The sequence below is a fragment of the Stegostoma tigrinum genome, chromosome 18, assembly GCF_030684315.1.
Source record: "Stegostoma tigrinum isolate sSteTig4 chromosome 18, sSteTig4.hap1, whole genome shotgun sequence".
NCBI classification, from domain to species: Eukaryota; Metazoa; Chordata; class Chondrichthyes; order Orectolobiformes; family Stegostomatidae; genus Stegostoma; species Stegostoma tigrinum.
The window spans coordinates 47644972-47664442 of record NC_081371.1 but is presented as its reverse complement, the minus strand read 5'-3'; the positions used below and the strand labels follow the sequence as shown (position 1 = coordinate 47664442).

At 42.7% G+C, this 19471-nt stretch overlaps 1 protein-coding gene across 4 annotated transcripts in view; it reads right to left on the bottom strand.

The window, feature by feature from the left end:
- The window catches only part of tspan9a (tetraspanin 9a), a 192141-nt gene that overhangs the window by 80412 nt on the left and 92258 nt on the right, over nt 1-19471 (bottom strand). For 3 of the 4 annotated variants that reach the window (XM_048548674.2, XM_048548676.2, XM_048548675.2), the window contains one exon: nt 6615-6694. In XM_048548674.2, the coding sequence (XP_048404631.1) occupies nt 6615-6677 (63 nt within the window). In that variant the 5' untranslated portion in view covers nt 6678-6694. Of the gene's footprint in view, nt 1-6614; nt 7444-19471 lie in introns of those variants that run through there. The other variant, XM_048548673.2, reaches the window with a different exon arrangement.

The window sequence follows — 19471 nt, the reverse complement described above, 5'->3', positions numbered from 1 at the left end:
CTAACTCATGTCTAATCGCGTCATAGTTTCCACTTCCTCAATTAAATATCCTCCCATTTTGCCTAATCCTCTCCTTCTCCATAGCTATGTAGAATGTGAGGCAGTTATGGTCACTATCACCAAAATGCTCTCCCACCATAAGATCTGATATCGGCCCCGGCTCGTTTCCAAGCACCAAGTCTAGAATGGCCTCTCCCCTCGTCGGCCTGTCAACATACTGTGTTAGAAAACCCTCCTGAACACACCTTACAAAAACAGCTCCATTCAAATCTTCTGCTCGAAGGAGGTTCCAATCAATATTAGGAAAGTTAAAGCCACCCATTACAACAACCCTACTGCGTGCACACTTTTCCAAAATCTGTCGACCTATGCTTTCTTCAATCTCCCTGCTGCTATTGGGGGGCCTGTAGTAAACCCCTAACGAGGTGACTACTCCCTTGCTGTTCCTAATTTCCACCCATACTGACTCAGTAGGCAGATCTTCCTCGACAATGGAAGCTTCTGTAGCTGTGATACCCTCTCTGATTAGTAGTGCTACACCCCCTCCTCTTTCTCCCCCACTCCCTATTCTTTTTAAATGTTCTAAACCCTGGAACATCCAGCAACCATTCCTGCCCATGAGAAACCCATGTCTCTGTTATGGCCAGAACATCATAGCACCAGGTACTGATCCATGATCTAAGTTCATCACTTTTATTCCTGATACTCCTTGCATTAAAGCAAACACACTTTAACTGATCCCTTGGTTCCTTCCCAGGAAAATCCTTCCCACTAGCTGGTCTACCTCTTGCTACTGCCTCACCTGCATCAACTCTCACCTCCGGTATACAGCTCAGGTTCCCACCCCCCTGCCATACTAGTTTAAACCCTGTCGAACTACTCGAGCAAGCCTTCCACCCAGGACATTGGTCCCCTTCCAGTTCAGATGCAACCCGTCCTTCTTGTACAGGTCCCACCTTCCCCAGAAGGCATCCCAATTAACTACATATCTGAAGCCCTCCCTCCTACACCAGCTGCGCAGCCACGTGTTAAGCTGCGCCCGCTCCCTGTTCCTCACCTCGCTATCTCGTGGCACCGGTAGTAAACCAGAGAACACTACTCTGTTCATCCTGCTCTGCAGCTTCCATCCTAACTCCCTGAAAATCACTTTTTATATCCTCAATCCTATTTCTAGCTATATCATTAGTGCCAATATGTAACACGATTTCTGGCTGTTCGCCCTCCCCTTTTAGAACCTTATACACCTGATCGGAGACGTCCCAGGCCCTGGCACCAGGGAGGCAACATACCTTCCGGGAATCCCGATCCTGACCACAAAATCTCCTGTCAGTTCCCCTAACTATCGAGTCCCCTACCACAAGTACTTTTCTATTCTGCCCCCTTCTCTTCTTTGCCACAGTGTCAGGCTCAGTGCCAGAGAACTGACTACTATGGCTTTCCTCTGGTAGGTCATCTACTTGTCATTTCTTTTAAAATTCATTCATTGATTCATTTGTGTGTCACTGGCTAGGCCTATGTTTATTGTCCATCCCTAACTGCCCTTTAGATGGTGGTGATGGGTGCCTTCTTGAAAAGGGAGGGTCCACCCACAGTGGACCTGATAAATGTACCTATATCTAGCTATCCTGCTACCTTCAGCGATCTTTGGATTCTGAGCTCCAAGGTCTCTCGGGTCAGACAGCATCGCTGTGATCTACAGCATCTGTTGTTTTCAGTACAGATTCCAGCATCTGCAGTAATTTGCTCCTCCAAGATCTCTCTGTTCCTGTACACATCTCAGTGTCCTACCCCTATTCCCTTACCTCGTTCGCTCTCCTCAAATGCAGAGCTTCTCAGTTCACTAGTTTGAATTCCATTTGCATCTTTCCCACCCATCTGGCTATTCCATTGATATTTTCCTGTAGTCTGCAGATTTCATCCTCACCATCACATGGCTAATTTTGTATCATCGAAAACTGATTGATCATGAATCCTATATTTAGATCTAAACCAGCGACAGTAGGAACTGCCGATGCTGTAGAATCTGAGATAACACGGTGTAGAGCTGGATGAACACAACAGGCCTAGCAGCATCAGAAGAGCAAGAAAGCTGACATTTCAGGCCTAGACCATTCATCCTGCTCTACACCTTGTTATCTCTTATTACAGATCTAAACCATTAGTTTTCTCCTCAAAAGACAAGGGATCTAATACTGATTCCAAAAAAAAACATAAGGAAACAACCTTCCAGTCACATATACATTATCTTTTCCTACTTGCCTCTCAGCTGGTGATTGCATTTGATTCCACACTTTAGGAAGGGTGGCATGGCATTGGAAAGGGCACAAATTAAAGATTTACTGGAAAAGCATCAGAATTCAGGAACTCTAGTTGCAGGTACAGAAAAGAGTCATAGAATCCCTACAGTAAGGAAGCCGGCCATTCGGCCCATCAAGTCCACACTGACCCTCTGAAGAGCATTCCCTCTCCTATGGCTAATCCACCTAACCTGCAGACCTTTGGAATGTGGGAGGAAACCAGAGCACCCGGAGGAAACCCATACAGATGCGGGGTGAAACTCCACACAGACAGTTGCTCGAGGCTGGAATCGAACCCGGGTCCCTGGCCCTGTGAGACAGCAGTGCTAACCACTGAGCCACTGTGCTGCCCCAAATGAAGAAGCTGCGGTTGTTTTCTTTGGAGCATGGAGCGTTAGGAGAGATTTGATGGATAAAAGTTTGACAAGTGAAGGTAAAGTAAATGGGGAAAAACTATACCCACTACCACAGTGATCGACGACAATAGCATCCAGATTTAAGGTAATTGGCTAAAGAGGTGAAATAGGGAAAACGTATTTTTATGGAACAACTTAAACTTGCCATCTATTGCACAAGCTGTAGCAAATCCTGTTCAACCATCAAGCTTTTGGTCATCTGTTTTTACGTAGGTTAACACCACATTCTGTTTGTTAATCCTTCTGTGATCTACTTCGGGACTTTTTTAAAATAACGTTAAAAGGCTCTGCTTAAATAACAGTTACTGTTGCAATCTGGAATGTATAGGCATAGAAGCAGATTCAATAATAACCTTCAAAAAGGGAACTGAAAACACCTGAAAGGAGAATTTACAGGGCTAGTTAAAGAAAGCCATGTGTTGAATAGCATGCTCATGGAATCGCCACAGAAACGATGGTCTGAATGGTCTCCCGCTGTACTGGGTCATCCTATGACACTTACTGCACTGTACTGGAATTAAGCTTATGGAACCAGGTTCATAAAAGGGTTAAGATTATGTGGATAAGGCAGAAAAATACAAAGTGAGGATTATTAGATAGGCAGTGATTTCATAGAATCACAGAATCTCTACAATGCAGATGGAGGCCTTCCGCCCTTCAGAACAGCATCCCACCCTATCCCCATAACCTCCCCATTTCCCACTGCTAATTCATCTAGCTCACACTATGGAGTAAGTGAGCATGGAAAATCCACCTAACCTGCACATCTTCAGACTTTGAACGGTGTGGGGAGACCTTATGAGCTGAATGAACTACTTCTGCTCCTATGTTTATGATTTTACATCCTGTGGTCTCATATTAACCCCTGCTGAGGGGAGGGGGTGCATGCTTCTGGGACAGCCAAGAAATGTGCAGTCACAGTAATCTCTGCATGCCTGTTTAATGCTGTCGCATTGAAAAATATACCAGCAGCACAGAATTATGTAAAATGGTAGAGATGCGATGGCAGATACACTGACGGTAACACATGGAGAAATATTATGCAGAACTCACGAATTTTTAACATACATAGCACACACTCAGGCTTATACAGTGACCGCTGCATGGACTAAGCAGCATATGAAGGAACAGAAAAATAAGTCTCTGATATCTGATTAATTATTCTGCCCTTGCTAACAATGTCTGCTTGCAGTGTCTCTATTAACAAAAACTTCTTGCAATCTGAAACTATTCCCATTCTGTCTTTCTAAACCACAACACAGCAGCTGACATCTCATCCGATTATCATATATCCAGATCAATGCAAATGTCCATTTCATAGGAAGCCACGCAGACAGATTAGGTCAAACTGACCAAGGAAGCTGGGGACTGTTGTGATGGGAGGCTCAGAGAAGTTAATCTCCAAGTGGATAATTACACCACTGGTGAATAGCACACGATTCAATATGACCAACCTAAAAGGAAAAATTAATACCCAGTGCACTGTACTGTATTCTGCACCAAGTGACACTAGATCCTAACAGTGCAGAATACTGTACCTTCCATTAGGATGGATTAATTACCATGAGGACACTGGAATACTGCCATCACTTAGAAGTCCTACGAGCTAAAAGGACTGATTGCATCAAATCAGTAATGGAATATACTGGAAAACTTAGAAGCAGAAGAGGCCATTCAGCCCCTCGTCAACTCCCTCTGTCAACTTCACTTTTCTGTCTGTTTCTCCCATAATGTGACTTGCTTGTCAATCAAACACTCGTGTAACTCAGCCTTGAATACATTCAATAATCAGCTCCACCATCCTCTGGGGAAGAGCGTTCCACAACCTAATGACCCTTAACCAATTCTTCCTCGTCTCAGTGCTAAATGGGAGACCTCTAATTTTTAAAATGGTGCCCCCAGTTCCAGACTCCCTCACAAGAGAATATCCTCCCAGCATTCACCATATCAAATTCCCTCAGGATCTTGTATGTCTCATTAAGAACAAACAATAGAATTTCAAACACTTGGAGTGTGGACACATTGACAAATTGGGAAGAACGGAAGATAAATTTCCAACTTGGGCCACATTTTCAAACCATCCCTTTGAATAATAATTGCAGATATTTCATTCACAAAAACAAAATCACTCAGTTGCTGTAAAGTAGGAACATGCTATGGAAACAACTGCCTTTGCGGGATGCACTGCCAGAGTTTTACAGCTGATTGTAATCTCCAGGGATGCACAGTGATGAGGCAGTGCTATCTAGCTCTGCTATAACTGACCTAACAAGCACCAATGCTTAAAGAGATCATAATAAATGCTGAAGGGGAGCACGATTGGTCAGAACCGCACTAACCTTAATCCCCAGTTATATTCCTGGAGTGTTGCGGGTTACTGAATCGGGACTTATCCCCAAGTTAAATGCTGCAAACTGCAGAGACTGCTGACTGGATATGGTGATAACCATTAGCTCATTTCACGCAGAATTCTGCCTGCTGGCCTCACTTAGAGCCACAAAGCCATTTTTAATGCAGTACACATCCAGGGCTGCTCTGCACTGCATTCACAGGACAGAGAATGTCAGTTTTAACAACAGGATTGAGTGAGTCCTCCCAGGCCCAAAACACCGACTCTCCTGCTCCTCTGATGCTGCCTGACCTGCTGTGTTCCTTCAGCTGTATTGACGTGGACTACAGCATCTGCAGTTCTTGTTATCTCCCAGGAGTGAATGTCATACATCTAAAGGCTGCTGACAATGCTAAGTTAAGTGGGCCAGCAAGCAGTGAGGTACAGACAGGTTGTGCAGGAGCAAGACTGTGTCGGGCAGAACACAATGTGGAGAAATCTGCAGGTATCCAACTGGGAAGGAAAAACAGAAAATAATTTCTTTTTTAAATTGCAGAGACACGGAGTAGTGCTGCTGTTCAGAGGGTCCTGAATATCCTTGTACAGAAGTCACAACAAATTAACTGACAGGCAAGAATTGGGAAAGCAAAGGTATTATAGAGAAAGCGATGGAGTGTATAAGTAACGAAATTTAATTGCAATTGCATGGGCACTTGGACAGACCACAGCTGAAGTACAGGAAATATATCTAAAGAAAGAATATAATTGCCTTCCAGGGGGTGCCTTTAGCATAAGCCAGACTGGATCCTGGGATGAGAACAGTACCCTACGTGGAAATATTGAGCAGAATAGGACTACTTCCAGGAGCTTAGAGAAAGAGAGATGATTGCCTTGAAATACATAAGCCTCTTAAAGGGGATAAAAGCAAAATAATGGAATGCTGGAATTAAAAAGAGAGTGCCGGAGAAACTCAGTTTCCAATCTAAGAGTCATACAGGACTTGAAATGCTAATTGTGTTTCTCTCTCCACAGATGCTGCCTGACCTGCTGAGTTTCTCCTGCTATTTTTATCTTTATTTAGCTCCTTGACAGAATGGATGCCCAGAAAACATTTCCATTTACAGAGGGTCGGTCAGTTAAGATGTGGAGAAATTTGTTCCTTGGGCCTCTCTCCCCGAGAGCTGTGGATGCTTGAGAGTTTGAGTATATTTAGAGACTTTTGAACATCACGGGGTTCGAGGGGATATGGGAATTGGGCAGGAGGGTGGGGGTGGTGGGAGAAGATAAACCACGATTGCAGTAGACAGCAGGTCAGGGTGGAGGGGCCGAAGAGTCTGGTGCTGCTCCTACGTCCTGTGTTCTTATGTAAGTAAGGAGACCTCACCCTGCCAACTACAAGACTTAAATTACACTGAACACCAGATCGTGACTGACGGCAGCTAACTTTAATACCGGGGGGGGGGGGGGGGGGTGTGGAGACGACCGAGTTCAGCTGTATTTGTAGAGACCAAGTGACATTTCAGCTCTCAATTATACAGTCAATACTTAGAGAAAGAAAATCAAATCACTTACCCAAAAGATCAGGTTGAAAAGAAACATCAAGTACTTCAGACAACACAAACAGCCCCTGGCCATGTTGCACTTTTGGAATTCTAGGAGAAAAACAAAGGACAGGTCGAGGTAAAACACCACATATTTGCTGCCTTTCGGGGCTGTGTATCTGTCCCTCTTAAGACCGGGTCCTGCCGGCTCCCTGTTGCGGTTGCCGGAGTTGCCATAAAAAGCCCCAGCCGTAAATCCACGACCAAACTGCTGTCCAGGCGTAGAGGCTTTTCCAACCTCCGAGTCCCTGCTCTCCACTGAGGGGCTCCGGTGGATTGAAAACTCCTCACTACTCGACTTCTCCATATTTTCCCTCTTCCCAGATCTCACATTCAGAGTCAAACATGTCTCGGTGCTCAGCACAGGATGAAGGGAAACAAAGTGCCGGATAAACTGGAGCTCAGTCAGAACAGCCTGTGTGCGTGTGCGAGCGAGTGGAATCTGTTATCTCCCCCTGTACCGGGGGCTTGCAATCCGCGATCTGAAAAGAATCAGCAGCTCCGACAGCGCCACATGATCAAACAATCCTCCTGCTGCTCAGCTAGAGACTGGAATTCCTGCTGCCTCCTGTTTAAACTTTACAGTGGTTTCCTCTGCTCAGGCTCCCGGGGGCTAATGCACTGTGCATTTCCACCGCTGCAGCTCTTCGCGGACCCTGTGCACCGCTCACATGCTTCTTCCACCTCTTTGCTCAGCAATCAGCTGTTCAAGCTTTCTCTCTCTCCCCTGTTAAATTACCAGCAGTTGCTACTGGAGCTCAGGTCCTCTACAATCTGCCACCAACCCAACCGCAAGGACTACAAGCTCCCACCCCTGTCTGAACACACCCACTTTCTGCTCGGCTATCCAATCAGAGAAAGAACTCTCCAGGGACGAACACTTTAATCTTCTCTCTAACTGTACAAGCGCAGTCCTGCCAACCAGCACTCAGCTCCCAGAGAAAATAAGGACTGCAAACGTATGCCGTCAACTAATTTACACACCACCGTGGGATTGACTCTAACCTAACATCGACGTGGACTGAGAATGTTAAAATTCTGGGGTCATATTTGAGTAAATTCAACCAAACTACATAGATGGCAGGGCAGAAATAGTAGGAACTGCAGATGCTGGAGAAATCTGAGATAACAAGGTGTAGAGATAACAAAGTGTAGAGTTGGATGAACACAGCAGGCCAAGCAGCATCTTAGGAGCATAAAAGCTGACATTTCTGGCCTAGACTCTTCCATCCAGCTCCACACTTTGTTATCTCAGATTCTTCAGCATCTGCAGTTCCCATAACAAGGTGTAGAGCTGGATGAATACAGCAGACCAAGCAGCATCAGAGGAGCAGGAAGGCTGACGTTTCAGGTCTAGACTCTTCTTCAGAAAATGAAGGGATTTTCTAACGAAAGATCTAGGCCCGAAACATCAGCTTTCCTGCTCCTCTGATGCTGCTTGGCCTGCAGTATTCATCCAGCTCTACACCTAGATGGCAGGGCAATTAACTGGTGAATAATTGCAGGCATAGAGTTTGTCCATTTTTTAAAAAAATGGCACACTACAGTCAAGAAAGCACACCAACACCTGTATTTCCTCAGAAGACTAAGGAAATTTGGCATGTCCACAATAACTCTTACTCATTTCTGTACCTGCAACATAGAAAACATTCTGTCCAGATGTATCTTGGCTTGGTACAGCAACTGCCCTGCCCAGAGCTGTAAAAAATTACGGTGAGTTGTGAACGCAGCCCAATCCATCACACAGACCAGCCTTCCATCCATTGAGTCCATCTATACTTCCCACTGCCTCAGGAAAGCAGCCAACATCATCAAAGACCCCTCCCACCCCAGTTACACTCCCGTCCACCCTCTTTATTTTGAAAACATGTAACAACAGATTCAAGAAAAGCTTCTTCCCCTCTGAAATTAGACTTTTGAGCAGACCTCTCGCATATTAAACTTGATCTTTCTCTGAAGCTGTAACACTATATTCTACATTCTGTTCTATTACCCCAGTGTACCTGTGTAAAATCTGATTTGTCTGAGCAGCATGCAAAACAACACTTTTCACTGTAACTCGGTACATGTAACAACAGTAAATCAAATCAAAATGAAATACCAGTTCTGAAGAAGTCATACCAGACTCGAAACATGGACTGTTTCTCTCTGCCCAGGGGCCACACCTGCTAAGTTTCACTGGCACTTTCCGTGTGGTATTTCAGATTCCCAGCATCCACTGTATGGTCTGAATGACCAATACATGGAACAGTTCTTGGGGTTTTCCTTTAAATCAAACTCTGGACTAACTCATGGAAACTTCAGGTTTTTTTTGTCACCTTAAACAGGGAATCAAATTTCATTCACTCACAAACTAGCTATGTGCATCCATTATCACTGCAGAAACAGGGACAGAGGCATCTGCTAACACACAGGGATATTCTGATCCCTGTATCACTGGTTCCACTCAAGGATGTACAATGTCTGCACGGAACTCACACGTGCACCCAGAGCAAGGAAAACCATTCCACAAATAAAATTCAGCCCAAACATTCTTCAAAGCTTTCCAATGCATCTCTTGAAACCTATCCAGGTTCTATTCCAAAGTTATAAATCTAGTGTAGTAAAAACAGGTGACAATCAGCATCTGCACTGAACTACCTCCCAGAGAGCAGATCCCAGGTCAATACCATCTATGAAACTGGAGTAAAGGCCACCTCAAAACACAGGCGAAAGGTGCATTTCCCCCCAGATTTCAGACACAGCTTCACAAAGCTGATTCACAGTCACTGCAGCTATAGGGAAAGGAACTGTACAATGTTTCCAATATATCCGTGCCTTTCACTTCCCCATCTCAGTAACACCAGTCCAGCATAGGTTAGTACAGTCTCAATCCCAGCATCGTTCAGTTCAGTGCGTCTGGCAGCACCCGTGAAGGTAAAAAACAGAGTTAACGTTTCAGGTCCGGTGACCCTTCCTCAGAACAGATCTGAGGAATGGTCACCGGACCCAAAACGTTAACTCTGTTTTTTTTCTTCACAGATGCTGCCAGACCGGCGGAGCTGTTCCAACAACTTTGTTTTTATTCCTAATTTACACCATCTGCAGTTCTTTTGGTTTTGTTTAGTTCAGTGGAATGCCCTGCCTTCAACAGTAGTAGACTCACTAAATTAAATGGCATTTAAATGGTCATTGGATAAACATATGGTTGATAATGGAATAGTGTAGGTTAGATGGGCATCAGATTGGTTTCACAGATTGGCGCAACTTTGAGGGCTGAAGGGCCTATACTGCGCTGTAATGTTCTATGTTCTATGTTCAGTTTCAATCTCAGTAACATTAATCCAATATAGCTCAGATCAGTCTCAATCCCAGTTACATTAGACCAATACAGCTCAGTACAGTTTCAATCCCAGTTACATTAGACTAATACAGCCCAGTACAGTCTCAAACCCAGTTACATTAGACGAATACAGCTCAGTACAGTCTCAATCCCAGTTACATTAGATTAATACAGCTCAATACAGTCTCAAACCCAGTTACGTTAGATGAATATAGCTCAGTACAGTCTCAAACCCAGTTACATTAAACCAATATAGCTCAGTGCAGTCTCAATCCCAGTCACATTAGACTAATACAGCTCAGTACAGTCTCAATCCCAGTTACATTAGACTAATACAGCTCAGTACAGTCTCAATCCCAGTTACATTTGACTAATACAGCTCAGTACAGTCTCAATCCCAGTTACATTAGACTAACACAGCTCAGTACAGTCTCAATCCCAGTTACATTAGACGAATATAGCTCAGTACAGGCTCAAACCCAGTTACATTAAACCAATATAGCTCAGTGCAGCCTCAAACCCAGTTACATTAGACTAATACAGCTCAGTACAGTCTCAATCCCAGTTACATTAGACTAATACAGCTCAATACAGTCTCAATCCCAGTTACATTAGACGAATACAGCTCAATACAGTCTCAATCCCAGTTACATTAGACTAATACAGCTCAGTACAGTCTCAATCCCAGTTACATTAGATTAATACAGCTCAATACAGTCTCAATCCCAGTTACATTAGACTAATACAGCTCAGTACAGTCTCAATCCCAGTTACATTAGATTAATACAGCTCAGTACAGTCTCAATTCCTGTTACATTAGACTAATACAGCTCAGTACAGTCTCAATCCCAGTTACATTTGACTAATACAGCTCAGTACAGTCTCAATCCCAGTTACATTAGACTAATACAGCTCAGCACAGTCTCATTCCCAGTTACATTAGGCTAATACAGCCCAATACAGTCTCAAACCCAGTTACATTAGACGAATATAGCTCAGTACAGTCTCAATCCCAGTTACATTAGACTAATACAGCTCAATACAGTCTCAATCCCAGTTACATTAGACTAATACAGCTCAGTACAGTCTCAATCCCAGTTACATTAGACCAATACAGCTCAGTGCAGTCTCAAACCCTGTTACATTACACTTATACAGCTCAGTACAGTCTCAATCCCAGTTACATTAGACAAATACAGCTCAATACAGTCTCAATCCCAGTTACATTAGACTAATACAGCTCAGTGCAGTCTCAAACCCAGTTACATTAGACTAATACAGCTCAGTACAGTCTCAATCCCAGTTACATTAGACGAATACAGCTCAATACAGTCTCAATCCCAGTTACATTAGACTAATACAGCTCAGTACAGTCTCAATCCCAGTTACATTATACGAATACAGCTCAATACAGTCTCAATCCCAGTTACATTAGACGAATACAGCTCAGTACAGTCTCAATCCCAGTTACATTAGACGAATATAGCTCAGTACAGTCTCAAACCCAGTTACATTAAACCAATATAGCTCAGTGCAGTCTCAAACCCAGTTACATTAGACTAATACAGCTCAGTACAGTCTCAATCCCAGTTACATTAGACGAATACAGCTCAGTACAGTCTCAATCCCAGTTACATTAGACTAATACAGCTCAGTACAGTCTCAATCCCAGTTACATTAGACGAATACAGCTCAGTACAGTCTCAATCCCAGTTACATTAGACTAATACAGCTCAGTACAGACTCAATCCCAGTTACATTAGATGAATACAGCTCAATACAGTCTCAATCCCAGTTACATTAGACTAATACAGCTCAGTACAGTCTCAATCCCAGTTACATTAGACTAATATAGCTCAACACAGTCTCAATCCCAGTTACATTAGACTAATACAGCTCAGTGCAGTCTCAAACCCAGTTACATTAGACTAATACAGCTCAGTACAGTCTCAATCCCAGTTACATTAGACTAATACAGCTCAATACAGTCTCAATCCCAGTTACATTAGACTAATACAGCTCAGTACAGTCTCAATCCCAGTTACATTAGACTAATACAGCTAAGTACAGTCTCAATCCCAGTTACATTAGACTAATACAGCTCAGTACAGTCTCAATCCCAGTTACATTAGACGAATACAGCTCAGTACAGGCTCAATCCCAGTTACATTAGACTAATACAGCTCAGTACAGTCGCAATCCCAGTTACATTAGACTAATACAGCTCAGTACAGTCTCAATCCCAGTTACATTAGACGAATATAGATCAGTACAGTCTCAATCCCAGTTACATTTGACTAATACAGCTCAGTACAGTCTCAATCCCAGTTACATTAGACTAATACAGCTCAGTACAGTCTCAATCCCAGTTACATTAGACTAATACAGCTCAGTACAGTCTCAATCCCAGTTACATTAGACTAATACAGCTCAATACAGTCTCAATCCCAGTTACATTTGACTAATACAGCTCAGTACAGTCTCAATCCCAGTTACATTAGATGAATACAGCTCAATACAGTCTCAAACCCAGTTACATTAGACTAATACAGCTCAGTACAGTTTCAATCCCAGTTACATTAGACTAATACAGCTCAGTACAGTCTCAATCCCAGTTACATTAGATTAATACAGCACAGTACAGTCTCAATTCCAGTTACATTAGACTAATACAGCTCAGTACAGTCTCAATCCCAGTTACATTAGACGAATATAGCTCAGTACAGTCTCAATCCCAGTTACATTAGACGAATATAGCTCAGTACAGTCTCAATCCCAGTTACATTAGACTAATACAGCTCAGTACAGTCTCAATCCCAGTTATATTAGACTAATACAGCTCAGTACAGTCTCAATCCCAGTTACATTAGACTAATACAGCTCAGTACAGTCTCAATCCCAGTTACATTAGACCAATACAGCTCAGTGCAGTCTCAAACCCAGTTACATTAGACTAATACAGCTCAGTACAGTCTCAATCCCAGTTACATTAGACGAATACAGCTCAATACAGTCTCAATCCCAGTTACATTAGACTAATACAGCTCAGTACAGTCTCAATCCCAGTTACATTAGACTAATACAGCTCAGTACAGTCTCAATCCCAGTTACATTAGACTAATACAGCTCAATACAGTCTCAATCCCAGTTACATTATACGAATACAGCTCAATACAGTCTCAATCCCAGTTACATTAGACTAATACAGCTCAGTACAGTCTCAATCCCAGTTACATTTGACTAATACAGCTCAGTACAGTCTCAATCCCAGTTACATTAGACTAATACAGCTCAGCACAGTCTCATTCCCAGTTACATTAGACTAATACAGCCCAATTCAGTCTCAAACCCAGTTACATTAGACGAATATAGCTCAGTACAGTCTCAATCCCAGTTACATTAGACTAATACAGCTCAGTACAGTCTCAATCCCAGTTATATTAGACTAATACAGCTCAGTACAGTCTCAATCCCAGTTACATTAGACTAATACAGCTCAGTACAGTCTCAATCCCAGTTACATTAGACCAATACAGCTCAGTGCAGTCTCAAACCCAGTTACATTAGACTAATACAGCTCAGTACAGTCTCAATCCCAGTTACATTAGACGAATACAGCTCAATACAGTCTCAATCCCAGTTACATTAGACTAATACAGCTCAGTACAGTCTCAATCCCAGTTACATTAGACTAATACAGCTAAGTACAGTCTCAATCCCAGTTACATTATACGAATACAGCTCAATACAGTCTCAATCCCAGTTACATTAGACTAATACAGCTCAGTACAGTCTCAATCCCAGTTACAATAGACTAATACAGCTCAGTACAGTCTCAATCCCAGTTACATTAGACTAATACAGCTCAGTGCAGTCTCAAACCCAGTTACATTAGACTAATACAGCTCAGTACAGTCTCAATCCCAGTTACATTAGACGAATACAGCTCAATACAGTCTCAATCCCAGTTACATTAGACTAATACAGCTCAGTACAGTCTCAATCCCAGTTACATTAGACGAATACAGCTCAGTACAGTCTCAATCCCAGTTACATTAGACGAATATAGCTCAGTACAGTCTCAAACCCAGTTACATTAAACCAATATAGCTCAGTGCAGTCTCAAACCCAGTTACATTAGACGAATACAGCTCAGTACAGTCTCAATCCCAGTTACATTAGACTAATACAGCTCAGTACAGACTCAATCCCAGTTACATTAGACGAATACAGCTCAATACAGTCTCAATCCCAGTTATATTAGACGAATACAGCTCAGTACAGTCTCAATCCCAGTTACATTAGACGAATACAGCTCAGTACAGTCGCAATCCCAGTTACAGTAGACTAATACAGCTCACTACAGTCTCAATCCCAGTTACATTAGACGAATATAGCTCAGTACAGTCTCAATCCCAGTTACATTTGACTAATACAGCTCAGTACAGTCTCAATCCCAGTTACATTAGACTAATACAGCTCAATACAGTCTCAATCCCAGTTACATTAGACTAATACAGCTCAGTACAGTCTCAATCCCAGTTACATTTGACTAATACTGCTCAATACAGTCTCAATCCCAGTTACATTAGACTAATACAGCTCAGTACAGTCTCAATCCCAGTTACATTAGACTAATACAGCTCAATACAGTCTCAATCCCAGTTACATTAGACTAATACAGCTCAGTACAGTCTCAATCCCAGTTACATTAGATGAATACAGCTCAATACAGTCTCAAACCCAGTTACATTAGACTAATACAGCTCAGTACAGTTTCAATCCCAGTTACATTAGACTAATACAGCTCAGTACAGTCTCAATCCCAGTTACATTAGATTAATACAGCTCAGTACAGTCTCAATTCCAGTTACATTAGACTAATACAGCTCAGTACAGTCTCAATCCCAGTTACATTTGACTAATACAGCTCAGTACAGTCTCAATCCCAGTACATTAGACTAATACAGCTCAGCACAGTCTCATTCCCAGTTACATTAGACTAATACAGCCCAATACAGTCTCAAACCCAGTTACATTAGACGAATATAGATCAGTACAGTCTCAATCCCAGTTACATTAGATGAATATAGCTCAGTACAGTCTCAATCCCAGTTACATTAGACTAATGCAGCTCAGTACAATCTCAATCCCAGTTACATTAGACTAATACAGCTCAGTACAGTCTCAATCCCAGTTACATTAGACGAATATAGCTCAGTACAGTCTCAATCCCAGTTACATTAGACCAACATTGCTTAATGCTGCTCCTTTCACATTTGCAGATGCTTCAAGCTCAATAAATTTATTGGAAAGTAGTTTGTGTTTTTTACTGGATTACAGAAGGTTGAGGATATGGCTTGAAAATTGAGGGTCAGAGTTATGAGTTGAGTTTAGGATCAATTGGTATTGCAGTCAAGATTAATGACTCAGTTAGATTTATGTCTAACAGGAATTTCTCTATTTTGGACATGTTTTGATGAAATAGTATAATAAGTGTAGCACAGACAGTAAAACATGAATTAGAAGTCCACTTTCATCTAAAAGGATATGATATGCCTACAAATCTGCACTTGATTCAGAGCTAGTTATTGCTAACTATATGATCTTTAGGAAGGATAGGAACATTTGGAAAGGAGCTCAAACCAGTAAGGGGAAAAGATGCATTGACAGATTGAATAGATTTCTGTAAAGGTGAATAGGCAGTGAAATCTGTATCGTTGGAACTCTGAGATCCGGATAGATGAAAGACTGGTGGAAGCTGTGTTCCAGAGCTGCTGATCACTGTGATGTGAGGGGCATGTATCTAGATAGATCAAAAAAGCATCCAGCAGAAAGTGCAGTTAAAATAGGAGATTCTAATTTTTCATTCGAAAGAAACAAATGGTCTAGATAGCAACGGGCAATACTTATTGTATTACCTAGCAGCTTTTTGAAAAAAAAATGTTTTGGACCTATCTATTTTATACCAGATTTAGTAATGCACAATGCTTATAATTAATAATCTCATGGCCTGAGGCTATTTACCAGTTCCAAGAATTGTTTAATATGCGGAGGTGGGCACAGCTTTAATCGCACACATGAGGCTTAATGACTGGCACCACATTCATCACCTTCGACATTCATTCCCTCCACCACCAAAGGCAGTGGTTTACCTTGGCTACAAGATGCACTGCAGTAATTCACCCAGACTCCTTCAACAGCACCTCCAGACCCAGGGCTCCTATCATCCAAAGATACAAGGGTAGCAGATGCAATGGGAACATCACCACTTGCAAGTTACTCCTCCAAGACACTCACCATCCTGACTTAGAAGTATACCACTATTCCTTCAATGTGACTGGGTCAAAATTCTGGAATTCCCTCCCCAACAACGCTGTCCCTACACCACACGGCCTGCAGCAATTCAACATGGCAGCTCACTACCACCATCACCATGGCAATTAGGGACATAATCCCCAATAAGACAGTAATTGCTGGCCTAGCCAGCGACACCCACATCCCATGGGCAAAGAAAAAGAAACTTCAAATCCTATCAGGGCTACTTAAGAATTTGAATTGCATTTAAGTAAAATGCTTGTCGCGGTAAAAGTGGCCATGAAACGGTTGGATTATTGTAAAATTATAAAGTGATTCACAAATCTCCATTAGTGAAAGAAATCCCGACACTAACACCAGTCTTTCTTCCATGCGTGGTCTATCAAGATCCTACCACCTTCTCCATGGGTAATTAGGGATGGGCAATAAATGCTGGTCCAGCCAGAAACACCCACATCGTATGAATGAATCAAGATGTAACAAACATACTAAGTTGATAACACAACTTATTTAGAGCAAACAATATATGACTAAATTTGATAATAGATTTGAAAGGGGAGACATGCACCAAAACTTTAAATTCATGTGAGATAAACTGAACATAATTCAGAAGGCTGAGAATGAACTAATGATCGCAAATTGGGATGGGCTGCTAATTAGTAAATCTACAGGAACAGTGAGAATTCTCCAAAGCAATATTAAGCTCAATGCAAAAGTAACACATACTTTTAAAAGGCAAAGGTTCCTATCGTGCAGTGAAGCAGCCAGGACCAATAAACATGCTAATGAGCTAAGGGAGAGAAGTGGAGTCCATTGACTGCAGGATTAATAAAGCACAGGGATTCACAGAAAGGAAAAGTGTTTTTGGACTATATTTCTCAAAACATCAAAGCTAAAGTCTATGTTGAATAACTATTCTGCAACTATTGATTGCAACACATTTGGCACAACCTGCTCATTAAAATAAAACTCAAAACAACTGCGGATTGTGTAAGTCAGGAACAAAAGCAGAAGTTGCTGGAAAGCCTCAGAAGGTCTGACAGCATCAGTGAAGAAAAAAAATTAGAGTTAATGTCGCAGAACAGTTCCAAGCAAGGGTCACGGGACCGGTAACGTTGACTCTTGATATTTTTCTTCACAGATGCTGCCAGACCTGCTGAGCTTTTCCAGCAACTTCTGTTTTTTGTTCCTGCTCATTAAAATGATAGCTATGCACTGCTAGTAACAATGGTGCTGTTCACTGGCTGCAGCCATCAGCAGGGAACCAATACCACAACTGGCGAGTCCTACATGAAGCTCACCTGCATCCCTCAACGTTGAGGCAAGCTCAGGAGCAAGTGGAAGCTGATAGACACTTAGCTCAATCCCAAGGGTCAAACATCCAAGACCTAGAGGCAGAGGCACAAGATGTTCAAAGACCTCATGTAAGACTCCAAGATCAGCTGATGCATCTTCAATTGCTACATTCCACCAACTGTAACTTAACAGTGGGCCACCAATTCTCCACAATTCACCATAGCCCCATTGTGAGCCGTCGCTTGCTTTGAACGTGATGTCTGTCAGATACATTGGGCCTTTGGTCTTAGTTTGACTGAGCCAGTATTCATTACCTGACCAACAGATCTTTGAGCACATGGAGCAGGATATCCCATGGGGAAGTGGGAACTTGAGATCAAAATGTGCCTCACAGAGTTGTTACAGTGTGAAGAGAGGCCAGTCAGCACATCAAGTCTGCAGCAATCCTCCAAACAGCACCCCACCCAAACCTCATAACCCCACATATCCCATGGCTAATCTATCGAGCCTACACATCCCAAGGTCCTAAGGCCAATTTAGCATGGCCAGTCCACCTAACCTACATACCTTTGGACTGTGGGAGGAAAATGGAGCATCTGGAGGAACCACACGCAGACACAGGGAAAATGTGCAAAGTCCACACAGACAGTCACCCAAGGATGGAATCGAACCAAGGGTCCCTGGTGCTGTGAGGCTGCAGTGCTAACCACTGAGCCACTGTGGGCCCATATTTTTGGTAAAATAACAATTCCTTTTCTTTCCTTCTTTGTCATGTCTCCACATCATCTTGTTTAGATTCAAAGCATGACGCAGCTTAATGGATAAGTTTTTATTTAATTCATTCAGGACATGTGGGCATCACTGACTGGGTCAGCAGTCATTACACTGGCCTGGAGGAGGTGGTGGTGAGCTGCTTTCTTGAACCTATGCAGTTCATGGGTGTAGGGACACTCACAATGCAGTTAGGGAGGAACTTCCAGTCTTTGAACCAGCTGCAGTGAAGGAACAGTGATTTCATTCTAAGTCAGGATAGCACTAGGCTTGCATTGGAACTTGTATGTGGTGTCTGTTCCCAAGTATCTGCTGCCCCTATCCATAAGACAATAAGACATAGGAGTGGAAGTCAGTTATTGAGTCCATTGAGTTTGCTTTGTCATTCACTGAGATTATGGTTGATCTGATCATCTTCAAATCCACTTTCCCAACTTTTGCCCAAACCCTTGATTCCCTTACTGATTAAAAATCTATGTCAGCTTTGAATATACTCAACAACCCAGCTTCAAAAGTCCTCTGTGGTAAAGAATTCCACAGATTCACTCCCCTCACAGAAGAATTACCTAATTCTGTTCTTAAACGTGAACCCTTTACTCTGAGATTAAATTCTGTGTTCCATAAGGGAGAAAACAATCATTTCTCCAATCTAGCCCTGTCTAGAATCTTGAATGTTTCATTAAGGTCGTTAAAATCCAACAAGTACCGGCCAAACCTACCCAATCTCTACTCCTGACAGAATCCCTCCATACCCGGGATCAACCTAGTGAAACTTTCTCCGGAATTTAGCATTGGAGGAGCCTCAGCTCATGACTTGCTCCCAGTCTGGATGGGGAAGAGGGCTGTAGGGAGGATGGACAAACTGACCAGAGCACTATAGAACAGGAGGCCATACAAGTGAGGGGAGCAGAAAGAAAACTGGTCGTGATAGGGAATTCTACAAATTACAGGGATATACAGCATCCTTTGTAAGCAGACTTGGGTATCCCAGTAGTGTACTAGCTGTCTGGTGCCAGGGTAAGGGTCATCTCAAACCAACTTGAACGGATATTGGAGTGGGAGGGGGAGAGAGAGGATCCGATTGTTGTGGCCCATGGTAGGACAAACAACATAGACAAGAG